Raw genomic sequence first — 23,179 nt, forward strand, 5'->3', positions numbered from 1 at the left:
TACATTCATGTACGCAGTGACTTTCTGAGATGGAGCTTTATTTGACTAGGAAACAACTTGGGAATCAATTTTAAGGAACCTAAGTTTAAGAAAAAGGTACTAATCAAATAACTTTGCAGCATTCCAGAAGAGCTAAAGCTTGAAAGAAATGAGAGAAATTTAACCGATCCCTAAAGCAGTCTAGAATATGGAAATCATTCTTATTTAAATTTACACTATTAATTTATAGCATGAGATGAGGCCTGCCATCAAATAGAGCATGCTACTGGGAAAGAGTAATAGAAATTCAGGAAAGAGATAAAATTCAAGTGGTCATTAAATCATCTATAATTTCAAAGCAGAGGAAATTTCACATCTGCTGAAGTTTTTTTTTTTTTTGAGGTAAAAATGTGCCTGTGTGCTGATAGCTAGTATATTATTTTAACATCACACTGATAATTAAGCACAGATTAGTACTGAAAATTCATAGCTTCTCAGAGCACAGAGAAGCATCTATTTCAAATATTTTGTTTTATAAATGAAAATTCCCACCGTTGGAATTTCTGAGTGTCCCAGATGCATAGCCTCCAATTGGTAGTGCTTAGTAACTTAAAATTTCAGTTACCTGAAAATTCTTCCACGCTGGACTTCCTGAAGGACCCCACAAGTAGTCTCCCTCCGCATGATGTATCACCCTGGATTTGTATGTTTCGGGTCAGAAGTCCAACCTCTGAAGCCAAACGAATGTGTCGGCCATCCTCCATGACGTGGACACTTCCTGGGGCAACGGGAGTTGGGAAAGGAAAAAAGTTTTAAAACCTATTTCGGAGATCGCCAGCTGGGGACCCAGCGAACCTGACAAATGAAAACATTCCTTTCCCCGCGGAAGTCCTCCCAACATTAAGGCCTGCTTTTCCTCGGGCGTCCTCCACAAACGTCGGCTGAGAAATGAAAAGCCCGTTCACTGGTCTCTCATTGGGATCAGAGTGAGCGTGTTTGAGCAAGAATCCATTTGTCCTCAATCACTACGGGTACCGGGACAGGGATGTCAGGGAAGACCGGTCCAATTAGTGCGGTCCCCGGCCTCCTTCCTTCAATTCTTCAATGTGAGATTCCCGCCTTTGGTTGTGCATTGTTCCTGAACCTCTTTGAGAGAGTGAGGAATCGCAGATCCACTGAGGCAGTGATAGGACTGAAGCAGCAGCGGCAACGCCCTCTCCTGGCGGGTCTGGAACTCGTCACTCCCAGAAAGAGCCTCCCCAGTCTTGCTGGTTTGTTCCACTGCCCACCCCACTTTGCATTGTACGTTGTGTATTATAGGCAAGGATTGCTAACGATGTCTCTTTTCCCCGCCACTCTTTAGAAACAAAATCATCCTTAAAACCATGATTTAGAAATAGCTTTAGATACAGTCCTGCTGAAAGAATGTATTTCCCTCTCACATATCAGAGACAAGAAAGATATCCCCTAATCCCTTTATGTCCATGTTTTTTATTTATTAGCTATATTTCCTGGGTTAAGTTTATTTATTAGGCTGAAGCGGGAAATATGGTTATTTATTATTTATAATGCAATATATTTTAAGTGTGTATACTGTATTAAAATATTCAGTACTTTTTTTTTTCAAGAAAAAGGTATTTGGTTTTTATTTATTTATTTATATTTTGGGGCAGTAGTAGTAGTCAATTGATACAATGAACTTCATGTCAGGAAGGACACATTCTAAGTATGGAAAAAGGAGTCATTATTTACAATGACTACCACATTCTAAGTGGCTGTGTGATTCAGTATGCCAGGAAGTGAACTGGAAACTCATCTCCCATGAGATTTATTCTGGCTCAGCCATGAAAATGCCCGGTGACCTTGAACAAGGTTCTTAACCCTTCTGCTTGCTTCTAGGCTTGCCATTATAAATAAAAAGTTTAAAAATTCCCTCACATCAAAGATTTTTTTTAATTAGGCAATAAAATTAATGAAGGGATGGAGATAAAGCCTTCTAAGGATGAGCCTAGCGCAGCAGTAAAATATTATCCATCCCCTCTGAACGCCGATCAGATCCAAGGTCCCAAGGCAGGTTGCTGAACACGTTTTTCTTGGCTCATTCACTTCCCTTAACTAACAAACCAAAGCCTTACCGACGTGCCGGTGTCTGAGCCGTTCATGGATGCTAACATGGTGGCCCCTGACTTCTTTCACAGTGAGGACCTCTGCTTCGTGAGGTTCATATGAAGAGGAACTAAGGACAATCTTGTCTTGGGGTCGCCAATCCACTGTGTTCTCTACTATAATTCTGTAACAGCATAAAGATGGAATCAGGTACACTGGCAGTACAACACAGATGACCTACTAAACTCCAGGGAGAAGAGGAAATCCACTGCAGACAACCATTCCCACCAGGGAGAGTAAAGTAGAAATATCAAGTCAAGACAGAGAAAAAAGGTCTTTGCAAAAAAATTAATGCCAATGGAGTTCATCTTCTGGCTGATATGTATACAATACAGGGTTAACAAAGGTATTCTGTGGCCATGAAGTACCAGACAAAGCAAAAAGAAAGAGTAAAAGTTCCAGAGTTTAGTATATGCCGTCTACATATGGTTTCCTAAAATGGAAATCGTCTTCCTCAATTGGGAAACAGTTTGAATAATAAAGGCATTTCAGAAGGGATCTTTTCTCAAATTTTCTGAAGACCTCTAATACCATTTTCAGACAATTAATCATCATGCATTAAGGCTCATACCTTCGTGGTCAAGCAGAAACAGTGTGAATCCTAGAGGTTCCACTTAGTAGCTGTGTGAACTTGAGAGGTCACATAACTCTTTTGAGTTTCATATCTTCATTTGAAAAGTGACGATATTTTGAGCTTCCCTTCCCCATCTCTCTGTTATTGCAGGGACAAAGGTATGCATTCCCTGAGGGTGCTAAGTTCCAAGCATTGTGCTTTCATCACAATATGTAATAAGGGTTTTGTTCACTTTTGTTTTTTTAACTCACATTTAATAAAGTTTTTGTTCAATCGTTCCCTGCTGCCTAGCTTTTCCAGTGAATATATTTGCTTTATTCTCCATTTACAGTCATTACCAACTTCAATAGTGTAAGTTTATATTAATGGCCTGCCTCTTTTGCTAATGTCCACACTTTAGCAAGTGTTGACAATAGAGTCTCCTCTACCAGTAAAGGTTCATCCAGGCAGCAGGTCCACGTGAAGGCCATTCAACCGAGCAATATATATTGTCCGCTCTAAGCAACAGTATGCACCAGACACTATCGTAGGTGCTAGAGACATAATGGTAAATAAAACATATGGCCTTTGTGTTAAAAAATGACAACTTAGATTTTGACTAGCAGATACCCTTAAAGAGTCTATTGTGTGAGTGGGGAATTCACAGATGTTTTGTACATAATATTAACACCAAAAAAGAAAGAAATTAAAGGGGGTCATTCTTGGGCCAATGATATGAATCTGTTATGAACCAAAGATTGTAATTAATTTAAATCTGTGTGCCTGAGGTTAGACAGAGAATAAGAGAGAGTAAAAAAGAGAGAAAAAAAGACAATTGTGGATGGTTGCAATTTTAATTAAAGAATTTAGAGTCTTTGTAAGACAGGATTTGCTGATTTGCTATTATATCCTAGAAAAGAGAAAAAGGAATTATTGAAATTATTATCCCAAACTTCATATTAAAAACATAAATGAACTTAAGTCAACCTTTTTCATGAAGACTTCCCAAACTTTACAGATTCATAAACATTTCTCTCTCCTCTATACTCCTGAAGCCTTGAGATTCTATATCTCATAAGGACATACACAGATGGCAAGGGAGCATGACCCTATGTCCACACAGCAACAGTGGTAACTTGAGAAAATTTTGATCCTCATATCAATAGACTAAAAAGTTTTGCTACTCAAGTATCAGTATTCAGTATTCCTTAAATTCCAATATCCACTCTTCCTATTTGCAGTCTTTGACTCTTATGGTTGCCCTTCAACCGTTTCAAGAAATCCTAGCTTGGGCTTCCCTGGTGGCGCAGTGGTTGGGAGTCCGCCTGCCGATGCAGGGGATACGGGTTCGTGCCCCGGTCCGGGGAGATCCCACATGCCGCGGAGCAGCTGGGCCTGTGAGCCATGGCCGCTGAGCCTGCGCGTCCGGAGCCTGTGCTCCGCAACGGGAGACGCCACAACAGTGAGAGGCCTGTGTACCGCAAAAAAAAAAAAAAAAAAAAAAAAAATCCTAGCTTAAGGATTTGAATCCCAGCTTAAGGATTTGAATCCCAGCTCTATTTCATGTATCTGATTAATACTAATAAGAATCCTATAGCTACAGGGAAGAGGAGACACCTGCTCGTTGTTCTCAGCAAAACACACCAAAACTAATAAATAAACAAAAAAATTAAGAGTTGTTTGCAACATAACTGGACCTAAATAGAAACCATATGAGAAGAGAGAGGAAACAATAATCACTGAAGAAGTCTCCTGAAAGATAACTTTTGAAAAGTATAAAGAAAATATCAGCAGTTTCCATTATTCTGGCATTAAATTTTACCTAATATAGGGAAAATATAATACTTTTGGTCAAAAGAACATAATTACAAAGAATGAAAAGAAATATACTTCCAAATTTGATTTAAAAGTTTTTACCACTGTGTATAAACCATTCATATAGAAATACCTATAACTTAAATGAATTTAACTAAACTTTGGGGAGGTCTTAAAGATAATAGCTGCACTTGACCACAGTCTCAGAATGTCCAGATGCCAAAATGTTTTCCTCCAAGGAATAAGAGTGGCCATAGACTTCTGAACTCTAGTAATACTGAGGCTTTTTTTTTTTTAAACTCCAGTTTAAACTTTCTTTTGTCAACTGCCGTTGAAATCTCCTGACACTCTCAGACCACACTGGACTATGTGAGGTGTTTAAGAAATCGAATCCTGTAATGATGCTGACGGTGACAACAAGAATAGCTGTCGTAGGTGTCAACTGTTTGTCTACCTGACCTCCTTTCTCCTTTGTTCCAGGAAATCCACCACATCTCTTCTGAGAACCGCTCTCCTCACCCACCACACTAAGTGGTCCTAGTGAGATCTGAGAATTGCAGTCTCACAAGCCTTTTACCAAAGGGTGAGCAAGGGATCCAACCTGTCTTTGTTGATCAAAATCCTTCCCCTTTTCCAGCTTTATGAGGTATAATCGAAAACTAAAATTGTAAGATATTTAAAGTGTAGAATATGATGATTTGATATACGTACCCATTGTGAAAGGATTTCCCCCATTAAACAAATTAATACATCTGTCACCTCACATATTCACCCCTTTCTTTTGTTGGGTGAGAACACTTAAGTTCTACTCTCTTAGCAAATTACACAGTACAGTGTTATCAACTGCAGTCACCTGGACTTTTGAATTGAAACTAAGGGGAAAGAGAAATGTCCTCCCTGGTGGTAAAGCTGGGAAGAGCCGACAGCTCTGGGTTCACGTGCACCCTATAGAACGTGGAAACCTCTTCAGCAGAACTAAATGAGGTTGAAATATAGAAACAGGAGAGGTGGAGGGAGGGCCTGATGCAATCTCCCAAGTGATGAAGAAGGGTGGCTTTTACTTTTACTTTTGACTGAAAGAATCAGGATTCTTACAATACAATACAATAACTATGATAACTACCATGTCGTGAGGCTGACTTGGAGCCAGAAACCAGGCTAAGTTCTTTATCCACATTAATTTACTTAATCCTTATAACTACTCTATTAACCAGGCATTATTATTCTCATATTATAGAAAAAGAAACTGAGACTCAGAGAGAATACTTTACCCAAAATTACACATTTAGTTAATTGCATAATTAGAAGTATTTTAACCTGCCTGCCCTAAAAGTCCAAGCTCATTTTCATTGTAGAAATCTATTGCTCTCCTCCCTTCCTAACTCACATGTCTTTTCCTAGCATGGAGACAAGGGGCAATCTGAGATTAGCACCCACTAGTTCCTTGGACCAGAAGGAATCATCTTCTTTTGGAGACTACAAAAGTGATCCTAAATTCCTGCTAATAAATGAATAAGGCCACCAGCTCTACGTTCTAACATTTGAACTAAATTTTTATAGTATAATAATGAGGTTTGAATAATGAGCCAAAAAATGAGAGTAGTTTTTGAAATTAAATGCAAGGTTCTAATTTATTAGACAAGATGCCATTGAGTCAACAGGCTCAACAAGCTCTGATTTCCAGAAAAGATACATCAATCCAGCGTAGCAGGCATTTATTGGAACTCTTCTTTATGTTCTGTTGTGTACTAGATGCTAAGTAACACACCAAATCAATAAAAAACACCAATATTTTCCTCTCCTATAGAAGCTGCTTGGAAGAACAGGAAATACATACCTGAAGCAGTTCAGTATCAATCACTAAGAAGCGTATTTAAATTAAAATTATAAATCAGAAAATCACATGGAATAGTGATTCAGACAGTGGGAAAATCATTGTGTGCTGGAGGGGAGATTGAATGCCTTGTACGAGATGTGATGGAATCTTTAAGGATCAGTAGGAAGTATAAAGGTAAAGAGGAGATGCAAGGGTACTTTTGACCCTCTAATTGCATACATCAAATATTTAGTAAGCCAGTACAGAAGCTGTTACAGAAAACCACGTGGAAGCGCCAAAGTGAGAATGTAGCAGAAAGCAGACAAACAAGAAATATTCCAAACAAATGTATCCATAGAGCAGCCACTGTGGAAAATAGTACGGAGGTTCCTTAAAAACTAAAAATAGAGTTACCATATGATCCAGCAATCCCACTCCCAGGCATATATCCAGAAAAGACCAAAGTTCTAATTTGAAAAGATACATGCACCCCAATGTTCATAGCAGCACTGTTCACAATAGCCAAGACACGGAAACAACCCAAGTGTTCACTGACAGATGAATGGATAAAGAAGGTGTGGTATGTATACACAATGGACTATTACTCAGCCATAAAAAAATAATGAAGTAATGCCATTTGCAGCAACATGGATGGGCCTAGAGATTATCGTACTAAGTGAAGTTAGAGAAAGACAAATATTATATGATATCACTTATATGTGAAATCTAAAAGATAATACAAATGAACTTATTTACAAAAGAGAAACAGACATATAAAACAAACTTATGGTTACCAAAGGGGAAGGGGGGTGGGATAAATTGGCAACATGGGATTAACAGATGCATACTACCATATATAAAATAAACAACAAGGATTTACTGTATAGCACAGGGAACTACATTCAATATCTTGTAATAAACTATAATGAAAAAGAACAGGAAAAAACCCAAAGTATATCTGTAGAATACCACCATTGATTGGATATGGTAGATAATAAAATAGATATCATCAATGATAACCTTAGAATTAAAAGCCTAGGACCTGGAAAAAGTTGAGACAAGAAATGATTTGTTCTTCAGGTCAGAGTTATTTTCTTATAAATAACAGAATAAGTTAATAAACCACTTAAGAAACAGAAAAATACCAGGACAAAGAGGCCGGCCAAGGCTTTACGCACTTTCTTTAAAAAGTAAATGAGAGGGCTTCCCTGGTGGCGCAGTGGTTGAGAGTCCACCAGCCGATGCAGGGGACACGGGTTCGTGCCCCAGTCCAGGAAGATCCCACATGCCGTGGAGCGGCTGGGCCCGTGAGCCATGGCCGCTGAGCCTGCGCGTCGGGAGCCTGTGCTCCGCAACGGGAGAGGTCACAACAGTGAGAGGCCCGCGTACCGCAAAAAAAAAAAGTAAAAGAGATAAGAAAAAAGTGAGAGCCTTTGAGAAAGGTTCCCTATAAGCCTACTCTTTTCCCTGTTGTCCTCTTCTCACTAAATTATATCTCACTAAATTATATCACTCTTCACCCAGTTGTTCAAGTCAGTGACCTCTGAACTCTTCCCTTTTGCCCAGCCCACCAGCAAATCATGTTGGCTCTTCTTCAACATCTATTTAACCACTTCTTTCCTCTTCCATCATCCTACCCCAATCTAAGCCATCAGCATGTGTCTACCTGAAATACTGCAATGTTATTGCAATGTTTTTTTTAAATTTAATTTAATTTATTTTTTATATAGCAGGTTCTTATTAGTTATCTGTTTTATAGATATTAGTGTATATATGTCAATCCCAATCTCCCAATTCATCCCCTCTTGCTTTCCACCCTTGGTGTCCATACATTTGTTCTCTCCATCTGTGTCTCTGTTTCTGCCTTGCAAACTGGTTCCATCTGTACCATTTTTCTAGATTCCACATATATGCGTTAATCTACTATATTTGTTTTTCTCCTTCTGACTTACTTCGCTCTGTATGACAGTCTCTAAGTCCATCCATATCTCTACAAATGACCCAATTTTGTTCCTTTTAATGGCTGAGTAATATTCCACTGTATATATGTACTACATCTTCTTTATCCATTTGTCTGTTGATAGGCATTTAGGTTGCTTCCATGACCTGGCTATTGTAAATAGTGCTGCAATGAACATTGGCAAAGCTTCAGTAATCAAGACGATATGGTACTGGCACAAAAACAGAAATATAGATCAATGGAACAGGACAGAAAGCCCAGAGCTAAACCCATGCACCTATGGTCAACTAATCTATGACAAAGGAGGCAAGGATATACAATGGAGAAAAGACAGTCTCTTCAATAAGTGGTACTGGGAAAACTGACAGCTACATGTAGAAGAATGAAATTAGAATACTACCTAACACCATACACAAAAATAAACTCAAAATGGATTAAAGACATAAATGTAAGACCAGACACTATAAAACTCTTAAAGGAAAACATAGGAAGAGCACTCTGACATAAATCACAGCAAGATCTTTTTTGACCCACCTCCTAGAGCAATGGAAATAAAAACAAAAATAAACAAATGGGACCTAATGAAACTTCAAAGCTTTTGCACAGCAAAGGAAACTATAAACAAGATGAAAAGACAACCCTCAGATTGGGAGAAAATATTTGCAAATGAATCAATGGACAAAGGATTAATCTCCAAAATATATAAACAGCTCATGCAGCTCAATATTAAAAAAACAAACAATCCAATCCAAAAATGGGCAGAAGACCTAAATAGACATTTCTCCAAAGAAGACATACAGATGGCCAAGAAGCACATGAAAAGCTGCTCAATATCACTAATTATTAGAGAAATCCAAATCAAAACTACAATGAGGTATCAGCTCACACGGGTTAGAATGGGCATGATCAGAAAATCTAAAAACAACAACTGCTGGAGAGGGTGTGGAGTAAAGGGAACCCTCTTGCACTGTTGGTGGGAATGTAAATTGATATAGCCACTATGGAGAACAGTATGGAGGTTCCTTAAAAAACTAAAAATAGAACTACCATATGACCCAGCAATCCCACTACTGGGCATATACCCAGAGAAAACCACAATTCAAAAAGACACATATTGCAATGTTTTAACAGTTAATCTCTCTGCTTCCACCTTTGTCCTCCCAACAGTCAATTGTCCACACAGCATAAATCAGATTCAAACATAAATTGGACCATGTCTTGTTTAAAATCTTCCCAGACCAGGATAAAATCTGAAAACTTTATCATAGGATTCATCAAGTAACCACTTAACTTCAAAGAGCACATGGTCTCCCCAAAGAGACCCACAGTAAAATATACTTAATGGATACATACATACTTGTAATGGATAAAAAAATGAATTTCTTTTAATCTAGGTATAACCTCCTTGGACTTATCTGTAATCCAAAAATCCAACATTTTTATTCATCAGTCTCCCCAAAAGTCAACTGAAGCAAGCAACAGCAAGGAGTAATTTAATTTAGAGAGAAATTGATATAATAATATGTAACAAAAGAAACTTAATTTTTTTTTCAAATATCTGGCTAAGCTTACTTTGGTTGGTAGTGTAAGAAATGAGCCTAAGTTTATAAAGTTAAAGTTTATAAAGTCTAAGTTTATAGAATGAAAATTTTCCTCTGAGGATTTCACTGTAACATCCTTCATAAAATAAATACATTATATACAAATAAATTCAGATCTACAATTCTAGTAGAAATAATTCTTGGTGAAAGTTCATAAAGGGGTCCAAGTAAAATCTGTCCCCATAACAGTATATTAGAAAGACTTACTAAACTGGCTTTTGATGGAAGAAAGATTGTAGATCAATGTTTAAAGAAACAGTTTGAATAAGGTCTGTAGTTCGGTTAATACCGTACTACAACTTGCTGGATTTGATAAAGTCTATGGTTATGTAAGATACCACCAGGGAGTGCCAAGTCAAGGGTACATGGGAACTCTGTACTATTTTTGCAACTTCTTGTGAGTCTTAAATTATGTTACAAATTTTTAAAAGGTTAAAAAAAGAAATCATCCATAAAATGAATACACTGTGATAATTACATATCATTCATATAAACTCATTAAAGTACTCCTCATCAGAACTGATACTAAATAATTTTGTTTTTAATATGATTTTGTTTTTAATATTTGCAGTATGTAGAACACAAACAATGGAATCAGACCAACTGTGGTAAAAATTCAGCCTCAGGAATTCTAGCTTTATGACCTTGGAAATTTTACTTACCTTCTCCAGCCTCAGTTTTTATATCTGTAAAATGAAGATAATAATACCTAACTTATAGCACTCAGAGATTTAAGTGAGATCATGTATATAAAATGCTTGGTAGATGCCTGACACAGAGTGAGCCCACATGATAAGAACTCAGTAAGTGGCAGCTAGTTAATTACTATCGCTAATTTTAATTAATAAAATTGAGTTTCTTTCAAAATAGCCTGTAGCTCACATTCTGAATGAGGTTTTTAACACATTCTTATAAGAAAAATCCATTCATATGGCTCCTGCCAAATTCCAACTTGCTAACCTGATAATGATGAAAGATTCTTATTGATCCCTGTTGGAAATGCCTCCCTCACAAATCCTTTAGGGGATCAGAAAAGCACTTCAAACTCAACATGACCAAATCTGAGCTCATAATCATTTCCCCAAAAGTTTAGTCCTCCTCTAGTGAATGGTGCCACCATCCATCTACGTAAACCAGAACCAAGAAAGCACCTCACGCCCGATTCATCCAAGAGATTCTGTCCTGTCTATACATCTGCCCACTTCTCTCCATTGCCACTTCAGCTCCTAACAACAAGTTACACTATCTCTTGCTTGCACCTCCTAAGTGATATCCCTAGATCCATTTTTGACTCCTCTTATAGTCTGCATTATAGCTAGAAATATTTTTTTAAGATATAAAAATGTGATTATCGGTGCTACCTCCCACCCATACTATCCCCTTAGAAACCTAAAACAGCTGCACAATGTTCAGGAGGCCAAACACAAAAATTCTTGACATCACCAATGAATATGGCCCTGACCCGTAACTACCCCTTGGAATCCTATCATCATGGCTTGGGCTTGTTCTCTTTGTCAGCCATCCTGGCATTCTTTCAAGTCCCTCGTGTTCTCCATTCTTTCTCCCAGCACAGAATCACCTCTTGGGTCTCTGTTTCTCAATCACCTGTGCTGGGTCCTCCTCTATCAACTTCTAAAAAATAAGACTGGCCCCAATCTCATTTCCAGGCTCCAGTTTTCTCCTCTACCCATTGATAGGCTTCTTATCAATAACATCATCCACTTCCAGGATGACTCCCTGTCACTGTCTCCGTGAGCCCTAAGTTATGTGTTAAATTACCTTCTTCACATCTCTACTTGGTGTCTCCAACTCAGCACATCCCTACTATCGTCCACCCTGACAAGCTTGCTCCTCTTCCAGTCTCCCCATCTCAGTGCGTGCTTCCACCACCCACCAGGTTGGTCAATCAAAAACCTGAAGGACTTCCCTCACCTCAACATTCAATTCATGAGCAAGTCCAGACAGCATCATTTCTTCTCTCTATCTCCACTCCCTCTAGTCCTAGCCATTATGATTTTTGACCTCGACTGACCTCCTGATACCCCAGCTTCTGCTCTTGTCTCCATGATCCATCATCTACATAGCAGCCAGAGTGATTTTCAAAACCTAAATCAGACTCCACCAATTCCCCTGCATAAAACCTTTCAGTAGTTTCCCTTTGACCTCTCACACCTAAACAAGGTACCATGTGACTTGGCATCTGTCGTGTCATGCAACTCTACCTACTGCTCACTCTGGTCCAGCTAGAGTGACCACCTTTCTGTTCCCCGAGCCCCAAAGGCCACCTCAGAGACACAGCTGGATGTCCGTCCTTCACTGAGAACTCTTGTCCATTCTCACCAAACAGGAGGATCCCTCTTACCATTCATATCTCAGCTTAAATTTCCCTTCTCCAGAAGGATCCTCCTTGTCCATTCAATATAAAAGAGTACACCTGATACTCCCACCCCCAGCTATCTTGGATCATATCACCCTATTTATTTCCTTTTTCTTTTCTTTTTAACATCTTTACTGGAGTATAATCGCTTTACAATGGTGTGTTAGTTTCTGCTTTATAACAAAGTGAATCAGTTATACATATACATATGTCCCCATATCTCTTCCCTCTTGTGTCTCCCTCCCTCTCACCCTCCCTATCCCACCCCTCCACGTGGTCACAAAGCACCGAGCTGATCTCCCTGTGCTATGCGGCTGCTTCCCACGAGCTATCTATTTTATGTTTGATAGTGTATATGTCCATGTCACTCTCTCACTTTGTCCCAGCTTACCCTTCCCCCTCCCCGTATCCTCAAGTCCATTCTCTAGTAGGTCTGTGTCTTTATTCCCGTTTTGCCCCTAGGTTCTTCATGACCTTTTTTTTTTTTTTTAGATTCCATATATATGTGTTAGCAGACGGTATTTGTTTTTCTCTTTCTGACTTACTTCACTCTGTATGATAGACTCTAGGTCCATCCACCTCACTACAAATAACTCAATTTCTTTTTTTTAATGTCTGAGTAATATTCCATTGTATATATGTGCCACATCTTCTTTATCCATTCATCTGTTGATGGACACTTAGGCTGCTTCCATGTCCTGGCTATTGTAAATAGAGCTGCAGTGAACATTTTGGTACATGACTCTTTTTGAATTATGGTTTTCTCAGGGTATATGCCTAGTAGTGGGATTGCTGGGTCATATGGTAGCTCTATTTTTAGAAGAAAAAGTATCCTTATAGTCTTAATTTACTGTTTATTCCAAGAATGCAAGCTGAATTTTTCTAAATGCATTTCTGTTTTGTATCAAACTGAACATTCTTAGTCTTTATATTTTTTGTTTAGGTAAATTATATTAATTAATTATTTCATTTTGAACCATCCTTCACTTGAATAAATCATACTCTTTTTTAAAAAAATAAATTACTGGATTTCATTTGTTGCTGTTTTATTTAGGATATGGCTTGGATGTTGCCTTAGTTTTCTTTTTTTGAGTTACCTTTAGCAGCTGTTTTATAAATTACTTTATGCTTGCTTGCTAAAACAAATTGGAAAGCTTCACATATCTTCCTATGCTATGGAATAGATTGTACAACACAGTAAGTGTCTGATGACTAAGTGAATGGCTAGAAAAACATGACATAAGTTTACTTGAGCCAAATGTATTCTTGGGAATAAATTTGTGATAACTTTATGTCTTGCTGCTATTGGTTCTTTCAGTTTTATTCTTCTTTAGCTGATTATGATCATTTATATTTCTTTTTTTAAAATTTATTCATTTATTTATTTATTTTTGGCTGTGTTGGGTCTTTGTTGTTGTGCGTGGGCTTTCTCTAGTTGCGGCGAACGGGGGCTCCTCTTCGTTGTGGTGCACGGGCTTCTCACTGTGGTGGCTTCTCTTGTTGTGAAGCATGGGTTCTAGGCATGCCGGATTCACTAGTTGTGGTACGTGGGCTCAGTAGCTGTGGCTCACAGGCTCTAGAGCACAGGCTCAGTAGTTGTGGTGCATGGGCTTAGTTGCTCCGTGGCATGTGGGATCTTTCCAGACCAGGGCTTGAACCTGTGTCCCCTGCATTAGCAGGTGGATTCTTAACCACTGCACCACCAGAGAAGTCCCAATCATTTATATTTCTATATATAATTTTTTAATTTCAGAATGACACTATATAGATATATACATTTTTAGATTACAATTTTAATCTCTTTGATATCTATTATAGTTGAATCCCCGTTTCTGAATTACATTTTGTTCTCTTTGTATGGTTAGTTATTAGAGATTAAACCAGTACCTCTAAAAAAAAATCAAGTCTATTAATTTCCTACTTTGTAATTCATCAATTTTTGCCTTTATCAGGTACGGATTGATTTCATTAGATTTGTTGGTTATTTTCTTTCTGATTTCTTACATTGACAACTTAGTTTATTTTGTACTTTCTTATTCAACAATGAAAGCATTTAATGTGATGACACGTATGGCCATCTCTCATGTAATACTCTCATTACTGTTATTTTCCAAGTAGTCTATTGATAAAGGTTTGATCTCCTCTTAGATACAAAAGTTATGTAGGAGAGCGTTTATCTTTTTTTTCTTCCATCTTGCAAGAGATTAAGGTTGTTGGCTAAACTTTTATTTTAATCTCCATGTTTATTTTAATCTCCATGTTTATTTTATTGTGATTATATTGTATCAATATATAATTTCTGTTTATTAAAATTCATTAAGGTTTTTAATTATATATATTGGAGTAAAGATATATTATACATATATACAAATTAAATTGCCTTTATTATATTGGTTATATTTCTTAATATTTTCTTTATAATTTTAATCTAAAGGTTAAAAACTGAAAGAGGTAAGTAAATTTTATTACTTTCATTACTTTTGTTTCTGTTAATTTCTTCTCATATTTTTTACCGATTTACTTTATGTATTTCTGTATTATGTTATCTGGTATAAAACTTTCCTTACTACTGGGGTCTCACTGAAGATTGAAGTCTTTATTAATATAAAATGTATTTATTTTGATTTTTTACTTGTGAATAATTTTGAAGTCCTTGCTTCCATTTTATTTTTATTTTAAGGATTCATTTTGTCCAATATTTAACTAAACATTTTTCTGAACTTGTTTTCCTCTGATAAAAAAAGTTATGATTACATTTTTATTCATTACTAATTTTTTTTTCTATATAGGGTCATTTTTAACAAGCATATTTCTTTTTATAATTGGCAGATTTATTCTTACTTTCTTACTTTTATTGTCATTTTGTACCTTTTTTGTCATTTTAGTTATCACTATTTCATGGTCTTCTCTGTATTTCACCCTTTATTTTATAGTTTCTTTCATTCTTTTTTCTCTCTGGTGATTTGGAAGGTATATGTCTTATTTTATTTATTTATTTATTTTGCGGTACGTGGGCTTCTCACTGCTGTGGCCTCTCCCGTCGCGGAGCACAGGCCCCGGACACACAGGCTCAGCGGCCATGGCTCACGGGCCCAGCCACTCCACGGCATGTGGGATCCTCCTGGACCGGGGCACGAACCCGTGTCCCCTGCATTGGCAGGCAGACTCCCAACCACTGCGCCACCAGGGAAGACCTATAAGTCCTATTTTTAATTCTGTTAGAATTAACTCATATTTACTTCCTATGGCTCTCTTATGTTCCATCTCCAGTTTCCTGCGGCTATAGTCCCCAATTTCAAACCTAGATTTTTATTTGAGAATTATAACCTGTGATGGTTAGTTTATGTGTCACCTTGGCTAGGCTATAGTAGCCAGGTATTCGATCAAACAGGAAGCTTACTGTTGTTGTGAAGGTATTTTGCAAATGTGGTTAACATCTACAGTCAGGTGACTTTAAGTGAAGGAAATGGCCCTCAATAATGTGGGTGGGCCTCATCAATCAGTTGGAAGACCTTAAAGCAAAATTGAAGTTTCCCTGAAAAAGAAGAAATTCTACTTCAAGATTACAGTATCAGATCCTGCTCAAGTCTTTGCACCCTGCCAGCCTGCCCTACAAAATTTTGAACTTATAGCTCTCCTAAGCATATGAGCTAATTCCTTGAAACATATCTCTTTATATATAACATATACTGTATATAATATATATATACACATACACATACATACACATATAATCTACTATTATATATATTTTATAGAAACAGAACCCTGACTAATACATTAACTTTCAGATTTTATATAGTTTCTTTTATAAGAGCAATTAGAATTTGTCTTATTTTAATAACCATAGTTACAGTATTATATTTAACTTATTCCAATGCTTGCCTTTGATATCTATACTTTATCTACCTTTATACAATTCCTGAATTCTATTTGTATTCTTAAATTTTAGACTCAGTTTAATCTCTTTATTATAACACATTTTTGAATTTTTTTCAGTTCTTGCAAAGCAAAAGAAATCTTTTGTTTACATTCACATGTGAACAGCATTTTAGCAGGGTCTATGTTTACAAGCCAGGCCTTTGCTTATAATCTTTTTTCCCCTGAACATTTCTAGATTTTGCACCACTATCTTCCTACATTTGATATTGCAGAAAATTCTAATGTTATCAAGCTTTATGTCCCTTTTTGTTTTTCTTTTACTTTTTCACTTTTTTTCCTTGTACTGTGAGGATATGTATCTATCATTATTCTCGACGTTATTCAAATTAAATAGAAATAATCCCAGGTCTGTTATGTGTATTTTAGTTAAGTTTTAGTTATTCTTTGTGTTGTCATTATTCTGGACTCATTAAAAAGAGCAGTTATCAAAATGCGCTTTTATTTTCTGTTCTCTATTTCTAATACCTTCTCTTTTATTATTTTTATCTCTTGATTTTGTCTTCTTCATTCATGTAGACTCCATCAATTTCTTCATGTTGCCTGCTCGCTTTGACACAGTAGTGATTTCATTCTTTACTGCCTCCAATGCATTATTAAATTCTATTACTGCAATTTAAATTCCGTAAGATTCTTTATGTGCTTCATCTCACTCTTATTTCATTTCTATCTATCTCTTCACCACCTATCATTTCAATTCAGACATTGCGGTCCCTCCTTATATTTCATCTATTAGCTCATAGAATTCATATTTTTTAAGATTTATTGGCAGCAGAAAACATGTATGATCTAAAATTTACTCCTTAAATAAATTATATCCCCCCTGCCTTTAGCTTGTTTTGTTCTTCCTCCATTATGTTACAGAGAACATTTTAAATTCCTTCTAGCCTTTTATTTTTCTATTTATTCATCCTTAAATTATGATCCTTAATCTAAAATTTAATTTCATATTGTAACAAAACCTCCAGCAGAAGCAAACCAAACCAAAAACTACATCTGTAAGTTACTCTCATTCCTTACCTCTCATTGCCTGAGGCAATGTCAGCCCCAAGATGTGTCCAGGATTTCTTAGGATAAGCACTATGAAGCTGAAGTTTCCCAAACACCCCTGAAAATAAAAGGAGCAACAGTTGGATAGGAAAATCCTTCCAAGAAATTAAGGCCACATAAGCAAAACTCATTAGAGAGTTTATTGTGCAAGATACATGATATAGAAACTATATATGAAGATGTCCACCTTATCAGAAAAACAACACGTAACATCTCACTTGGCTATGAAACATTTTTATTCTCTCAAAAGCTATAGAGAAATGAATGCTACACCACATCTAGTAATCCAAGAGCTGGGAAACAGACCACTCTAATGGTCTATTCCCAGCTAACTAGTTAGATTTCTACCACTAAGTCACTCCAAACCATTTGCAATTCTGTTGGAAGTTAACTGGTTTTGATATTTTGTGTTATACAGTAGACTTTCCAAAGGCAAGGTAATTTTGTTTCCTGAGGAAAGAGATTTGCTGCTATTAGCTTTGTTTTCCATAGCTGGATCTCAGATATTTTTGTATTACAGATATCAAAGGATAAATCTCTAGCTCATTTGTTCAAAATATAATTTATTTCAGACTCATAAATTAAAGTCTTACCAGGGACATGCTTGATGCAGTCCAGTTTTATTCCTTCAGGTATTTCCTCTTACACATTTTATTGCCATTTAAAATCACATGAAGCAAAATTCCTCATATTCTAGTGGTCTAAACATGTTTTGAGCATGAACCCAAGCAGTAACAAAATTATGATCATGCACACCTAACACATGTCTATTTGTTTGTAGATAAATAACCATACATACAAATGAATATATTCATACATGTTTGAATAAAAGTTCTAATATTTTCTTCCTGCACGCAAATGGATTGATTGTCTTCATACTCCTGGATTAGTGCACCCCCATTTTATTGCAAATCACTAATCTTGAAATCTAAAGATTTCACAAATTTTAGCAGAAAATGTGTAAGGGAAGTAAAAACCAGTAAGGTACAAATAATATGCCTTGGGTTTTCATCCAATGTGAACTAAAAAAGCTCAGTTAATTAGAACCTAACCAAGTGTTTAAGTCAACATCCATGATTTTACCATACTCTAATTCAGCAAAAATTCAGAAGATAATAAAACTAAAATAAGGATTAGTGGAAATGGAAAAAATACTCCCACTTTTAGGACAGGACCTGGAATCAATCTTTCATAATAATAATATCATCATCATCATCAAAAAATTAATCACTATTAGCTAAGTAAGCTAGACAGGAAAGTAACATGGAATAATTTAGAGAAATTTCCACCTACAAAGATTTTAACAAAAACCAGTTTATTTCCTTCCATTTACCAGAAAGTAGATTTCCTGATCATTCCCAATCACCAAAGGTTAACTGTAAAATGACACCATTTCCTAGTTGTTTCAAGGAGATTATAATACTTGAAGAGATTAAAATACGTTATTTACTTATGATATCACCAAATTTTAAGCATGCAGTGACAAACATTTCATTCCTTTTTCAATTTAGTATCAGAGAAATTTTTAGAAACACTTGTTTGGCAATACAGCTGGCATGGGGATCAAGACAGGTACCCTCATGTGCTCCTAACACAAAGTCCAGTTCAACGTGGCACTCCCTGGAACAGAGTGGACACCACAGGCAAAAAGAGTCCATGCTCCTGTTGTGATCCATCTAGCTTGTCAATTTGAAAAAAGTAAAATATTCCTTAACCTCATATTCTTAAAAAGATAAAATAAATAGCATATATGAAAAATCATTTGAAAACAATAAAGCACTATCAAAGTATTATACGGCAATGGCTATACTTTATGAAACCAGGTTACCAAACTTCAAACTATCCTAACATGATTGTTTTTACTGAGTCACTGAAATCTTATAAAACTAGGATTACCATACAAAGAGAATTTTAAAATGCTAGAAATCTATAAAAAGCCTCTTATACCTTTCCCTTAAAAGTAAGTTATTGAGTGGCCCTTACATCATAGTTATACAAGTCCAGTCCTAGTTTCTGTGCTCTTCTGTGCTTTAAAACAGGATTTGAATTGGGAGATTGGGATTAACCTGTATACACTGATGTGTATAAAATGGATGACTAATAATAAATAAATAAATAAATAAATGAATAAATAAATAAACATTAAAAAAATAATAAAATAAAACAGGATTTGGTATTGTGGCAGTATCAAAGGAAGAAACTGCCAACAGTAAATGTTTCTTAGTAATCTATAGAGCTATCAGTTTAAAAAATATATCAATAACCACATAGTATTTAAAGTTGATAACACAGACTCTTCATCCAGCCTTTGGTGTGTGACCAATCTGGATATGAATCTAAGTTCTGACAGTATAAAACTGTGTGGCTTTCTGCATATTGTTCACCATCTCTGAGGCTTAGTTTTGACATCTGTAAAATGTATACTCTTTACAGGAGAGCTGGTAAGTGAAATAATAAATTCTCTAGAAGAGTGCCTGGAATTTAGTAGGTGTTCTATGAATGGTACTTCCCTATCAGAAACACACACACATTTCATTTTTAATAAAGCTGCACTTTACTCTTACCAATTGTTCCTGGATCAATACGGATTCCGATGAAACGGTCACAAAAGACTCCCTCTGAAGCTCTAAGGAGAATCAGGAGCTTTCTTTCTTTTTCTAAGGGATTTTCTAAAGTACCTGTTTACAAGAAAAGTATATCATGTAAATTAATCTGAAATTTAAGGAGGGAGAGGGAAATTGTGATGTAATTTTGAGACTGCAAAGTAGATAATATAAAGTAGACTAGATGGAGAAAAGCCAGTGTTCATAGATGAAAAAAGAAAAGGTGGAAAAATGAGATGCAGTAAACTTCTCTGAGGGAGATTGGATTATTGTTCAGCAAATATTCACTCTTCTTAGGGCAGAGTATACTTTCCTGACCTATTAATACTGAGCCTGGACACATGACTTGTTTTGCCCAATGAAATTCAGGTAGAAGTGACAGTAATGCCAATTCTGAGTTGATGCTTTAAAATGCTTGGCAAGTTTCACCAGATCACTTGCAATAATGTTCCCTGCCATGAAAGGAGAATTTCTTAAATAACCTCTAGGGCCTGGATGAAGAGACGTACACAGCAGACCTGAATAGAACCCCTGAGCTGGAACCAAGTCAAATCAAGTCTGGCACCAATATTTGTTGTTGTGAGCCACTGAGACTTGGTGATTCTTTGTTACACAACATTTTTACAGCAAAACCTGATTGATACACTGTCTACCGCTGGATCCCCACATTGCTCTACATGTATTTTAGCATTAAATCTTCACAACAGGAGCTTCCCGGGTGGCGCAGTGGTTGAGCGTCTGCCTGCCAATGCAGGGGACACAGGTTCGAGCCCTGGTCTGGGAAGATCCCACATGCCACGGAACAACGGGGCCCGTGAGCCACAATTACTGAGCCTGTGCATCTGGAGCCTGTGCTCCGCAACAAAAGAGGCTGCGATAGTGAGAGGCCCGTGCACCGCAATGAAGAGTGGCCCCCGCTTGCCACAACTACAGAAAGCCCTCGCACAGAAACGAAGACCCAACACAGCCATAAATAAATTAAAAAAAAAATACTGGGGCTTCCCTGGTGGCGCAGTGGTTGAGAGTCCGCCTGCCAATGCAGGGGACACGGGTTCGTGCCCCGGTCCGGGAGGATCCCACATGCCACGGAGCGGCTGGGCCCGTAAGCCATGGCCGCTGAGCCTGCGTGTCCCGAGCCTGTGCTCCACAACAGGAGAGGCCACAACAGTGAGAGGCCCGCATACCAAAAAAAAAAAAAAAAAAAATACTGATTACCATAAATCTACTGCACCCATTCCCCTGGCATTTAAAAAAAAAAATCTTCACAACACACTTGAGAAGTAAATATGATTCTTATCTCAGTGTTAAATATTCATATAGAATGAGGCTAAGGGGTTAAGGGACTCGTCCAAATTTATCCAACTAGTAAGTATCAGTCTGAATTTGAACAATGGTCTGTTTATGCTGTGTTCTATTAAACAAGTAATAGGTTATTATCTAAGCCTAAATTCTTTTAGCAGTAAAAGGACACAACCTTCAAGCTGTGATACTCAAATAGCAGTTGGGAATTACTTTTGACCTTAATCTGCTGATGTAAACAGCAGACTTTGGTCACTTTCACAGTATGAGAATAATTTGGGGAAATTACTAAAATTGTGTTTCTGAGTACGGACCTGGCAAAGATTATTTTCTTCAGAAAATATATCTTAGAGTACATAAAATATTACAAAGCATTAGATTTTTTAAGAAGCAACTAGTGAGAAGATTGTTTCCAAACTATATACTGGATTGGAGAAGTTGACAAAACACTCTGCTATCAAACATGCCTTTCCACTTAGAAATTCCTGAAAACATAACCCAAAATGAGGTTGCCAAATATGGTAAAATGAGGTTGCCAAATATGGTAAAATGAAGTAAATGGAAACTTAAAATTGCCTGGTTGTGCTTTTGGCTAAGTGGTCTTTCAGGGGCATAAAATCATTTTCCCCAGTTGGCACCCCATATATATACCTGGTTAGCCAAAGGCTCGGTGTGAGTTTCCAGCTTGCTACATACCTAGCTCTAGAGTTCAGCCTGCACAACCATTGGTCTACAGGGACTGTTGAAAGTAAGACTCAGAGGGGTAAGTAAATTTCCCTGGAGTCACACAGTAGGCCAACGGGCATGCAAGGATTGGACCCCACAGCGTGTGCTTTCCCAATAAAACGCTAAGGTAGACAGAGGCTCCACGTAGGGAACGTCAATCCTCCGCTGAGTGACTAACACATCCTCTTAGCCAAAACAAAGATGTGCGAGAGCAGAAAGAAGGGATGGGGGAAGGAGGAGAATGTGAAGAAAATGTGCGTGGTATAGCTCTTATCTGGCCAGTAAGCCGTTTTCCAACTGTGATTTCATTTATTTCACGGAGGGTAGTTTAGATTCTTGGGGGAAAATGGTCTAGCACTAAACAGATACCAGAGAGAAAAAAAGTAGGACAGTTTTTGCCCTAGAGAAATGTACGCAGAGTCCCACGAAAAGAGTTCAGTGTTCCTCTAAAATCAGAGATTAAATCAATTATGCAACCCAAAACGGCAGCACATGTGGAGCTTTCACAGAAAGTCTGTGCAAAATTAGTCAGCCTGCCGTGATCTTTTGGTATCTGAAATGACCAAAGTTTGTATTCTTTTTTGTGATGTGGGGGAAGGGAAAGATGGAGAATAGGGACGGAGCAGAAAGAAGGCAAGAGTGACCTAAGAGAAGGAAACGGATACTATTTTAACATGAAAACGCAGTGCTTCTCAAATGTGTGAAAGCTGGTAAAAGGAAAGCCTTAAAGTCCGGACTCCTCATTTTATGCTCAAATCTAGCGCTCGAAGAAAGGTGAGGTGCTCTCACCAGCTTGGGCTTTGCCCCTAAATGAGAGGAGCCACCGCTAAGAGAAGGCTCATGGGATCATGCAGTTCTTCTCTGATTTCCCTTTTTAAAGCTGCTTCAAGCTGCTCTAAACTGTAACAAAAGGCATTTTCAACCTGGATGAATGCAGATACTCACAATGGAGGGGAAATCCTTGTCGTCATGCTGCCGAGACAAGCCAGGTGTTTTTGCATATGTGATTTCATTTAATTATCACAACCCTGTGAAGGATATTGTTGAGGCTCTCACAAGGAAACGGAGACAGAGAGAGGTTAAAAAACCTGTCAGAAATTACACAGCTAAAAAGTGGGGAAGCTGGGCTTAGACTTATAAGTCCCATCCGAGGACACGTGGACGTAGCGGAATAGGAAAGAAGTAAACGGAAGTTGTCACAACTTAGGATGATGGTGGGCAACGGAGGGGAAACAGAATACATTCCAGATGCTAAAATCACCTGGGGAGATGGAAGGAAAATAAGTTCTGGTATA

The 23,179-nt window shown here is 37.3% G+C and overlaps 1 protein-coding gene across 1 annotated transcript in view; it reads right to left on the minus strand.

The window, feature by feature from the left end:
* The window catches only part of PKHD1 (PKHD1 ciliary IPT domain containing fibrocystin/polyductin), a 426,555-nt gene that overhangs the window by 107,793 nt on the left and 295,583 nt on the right, over positions 1–23,179 (minus strand). The window contains exons 53-56 of the mRNA XM_030870494.2: positions 19,821–19,934; positions 17,227–17,314; positions 2,115–2,269; positions 605–757 (exon numbers count right to left, since the gene is read on the minus strand). Coding sequence (XP_030726354.2) covers positions 605–757; positions 2,115–2,269; positions 17,227–17,314; positions 19,821–19,934 — 510 coding nt within the window. The remainder of the gene's footprint in view (positions 1–604; positions 758–2,114; positions 2,270–17,226; positions 17,315–19,820; positions 19,935–23,179) is intronic.

This window comes from Globicephala melas, chromosome 11 (genome assembly GCF_963455315.2).
Source record: "Globicephala melas chromosome 11, mGloMel1.2, whole genome shotgun sequence".
Lineage (NCBI taxonomy): Eukaryota > Metazoa > Chordata > Mammalia > Artiodactyla > Delphinidae > Globicephala > Globicephala melas.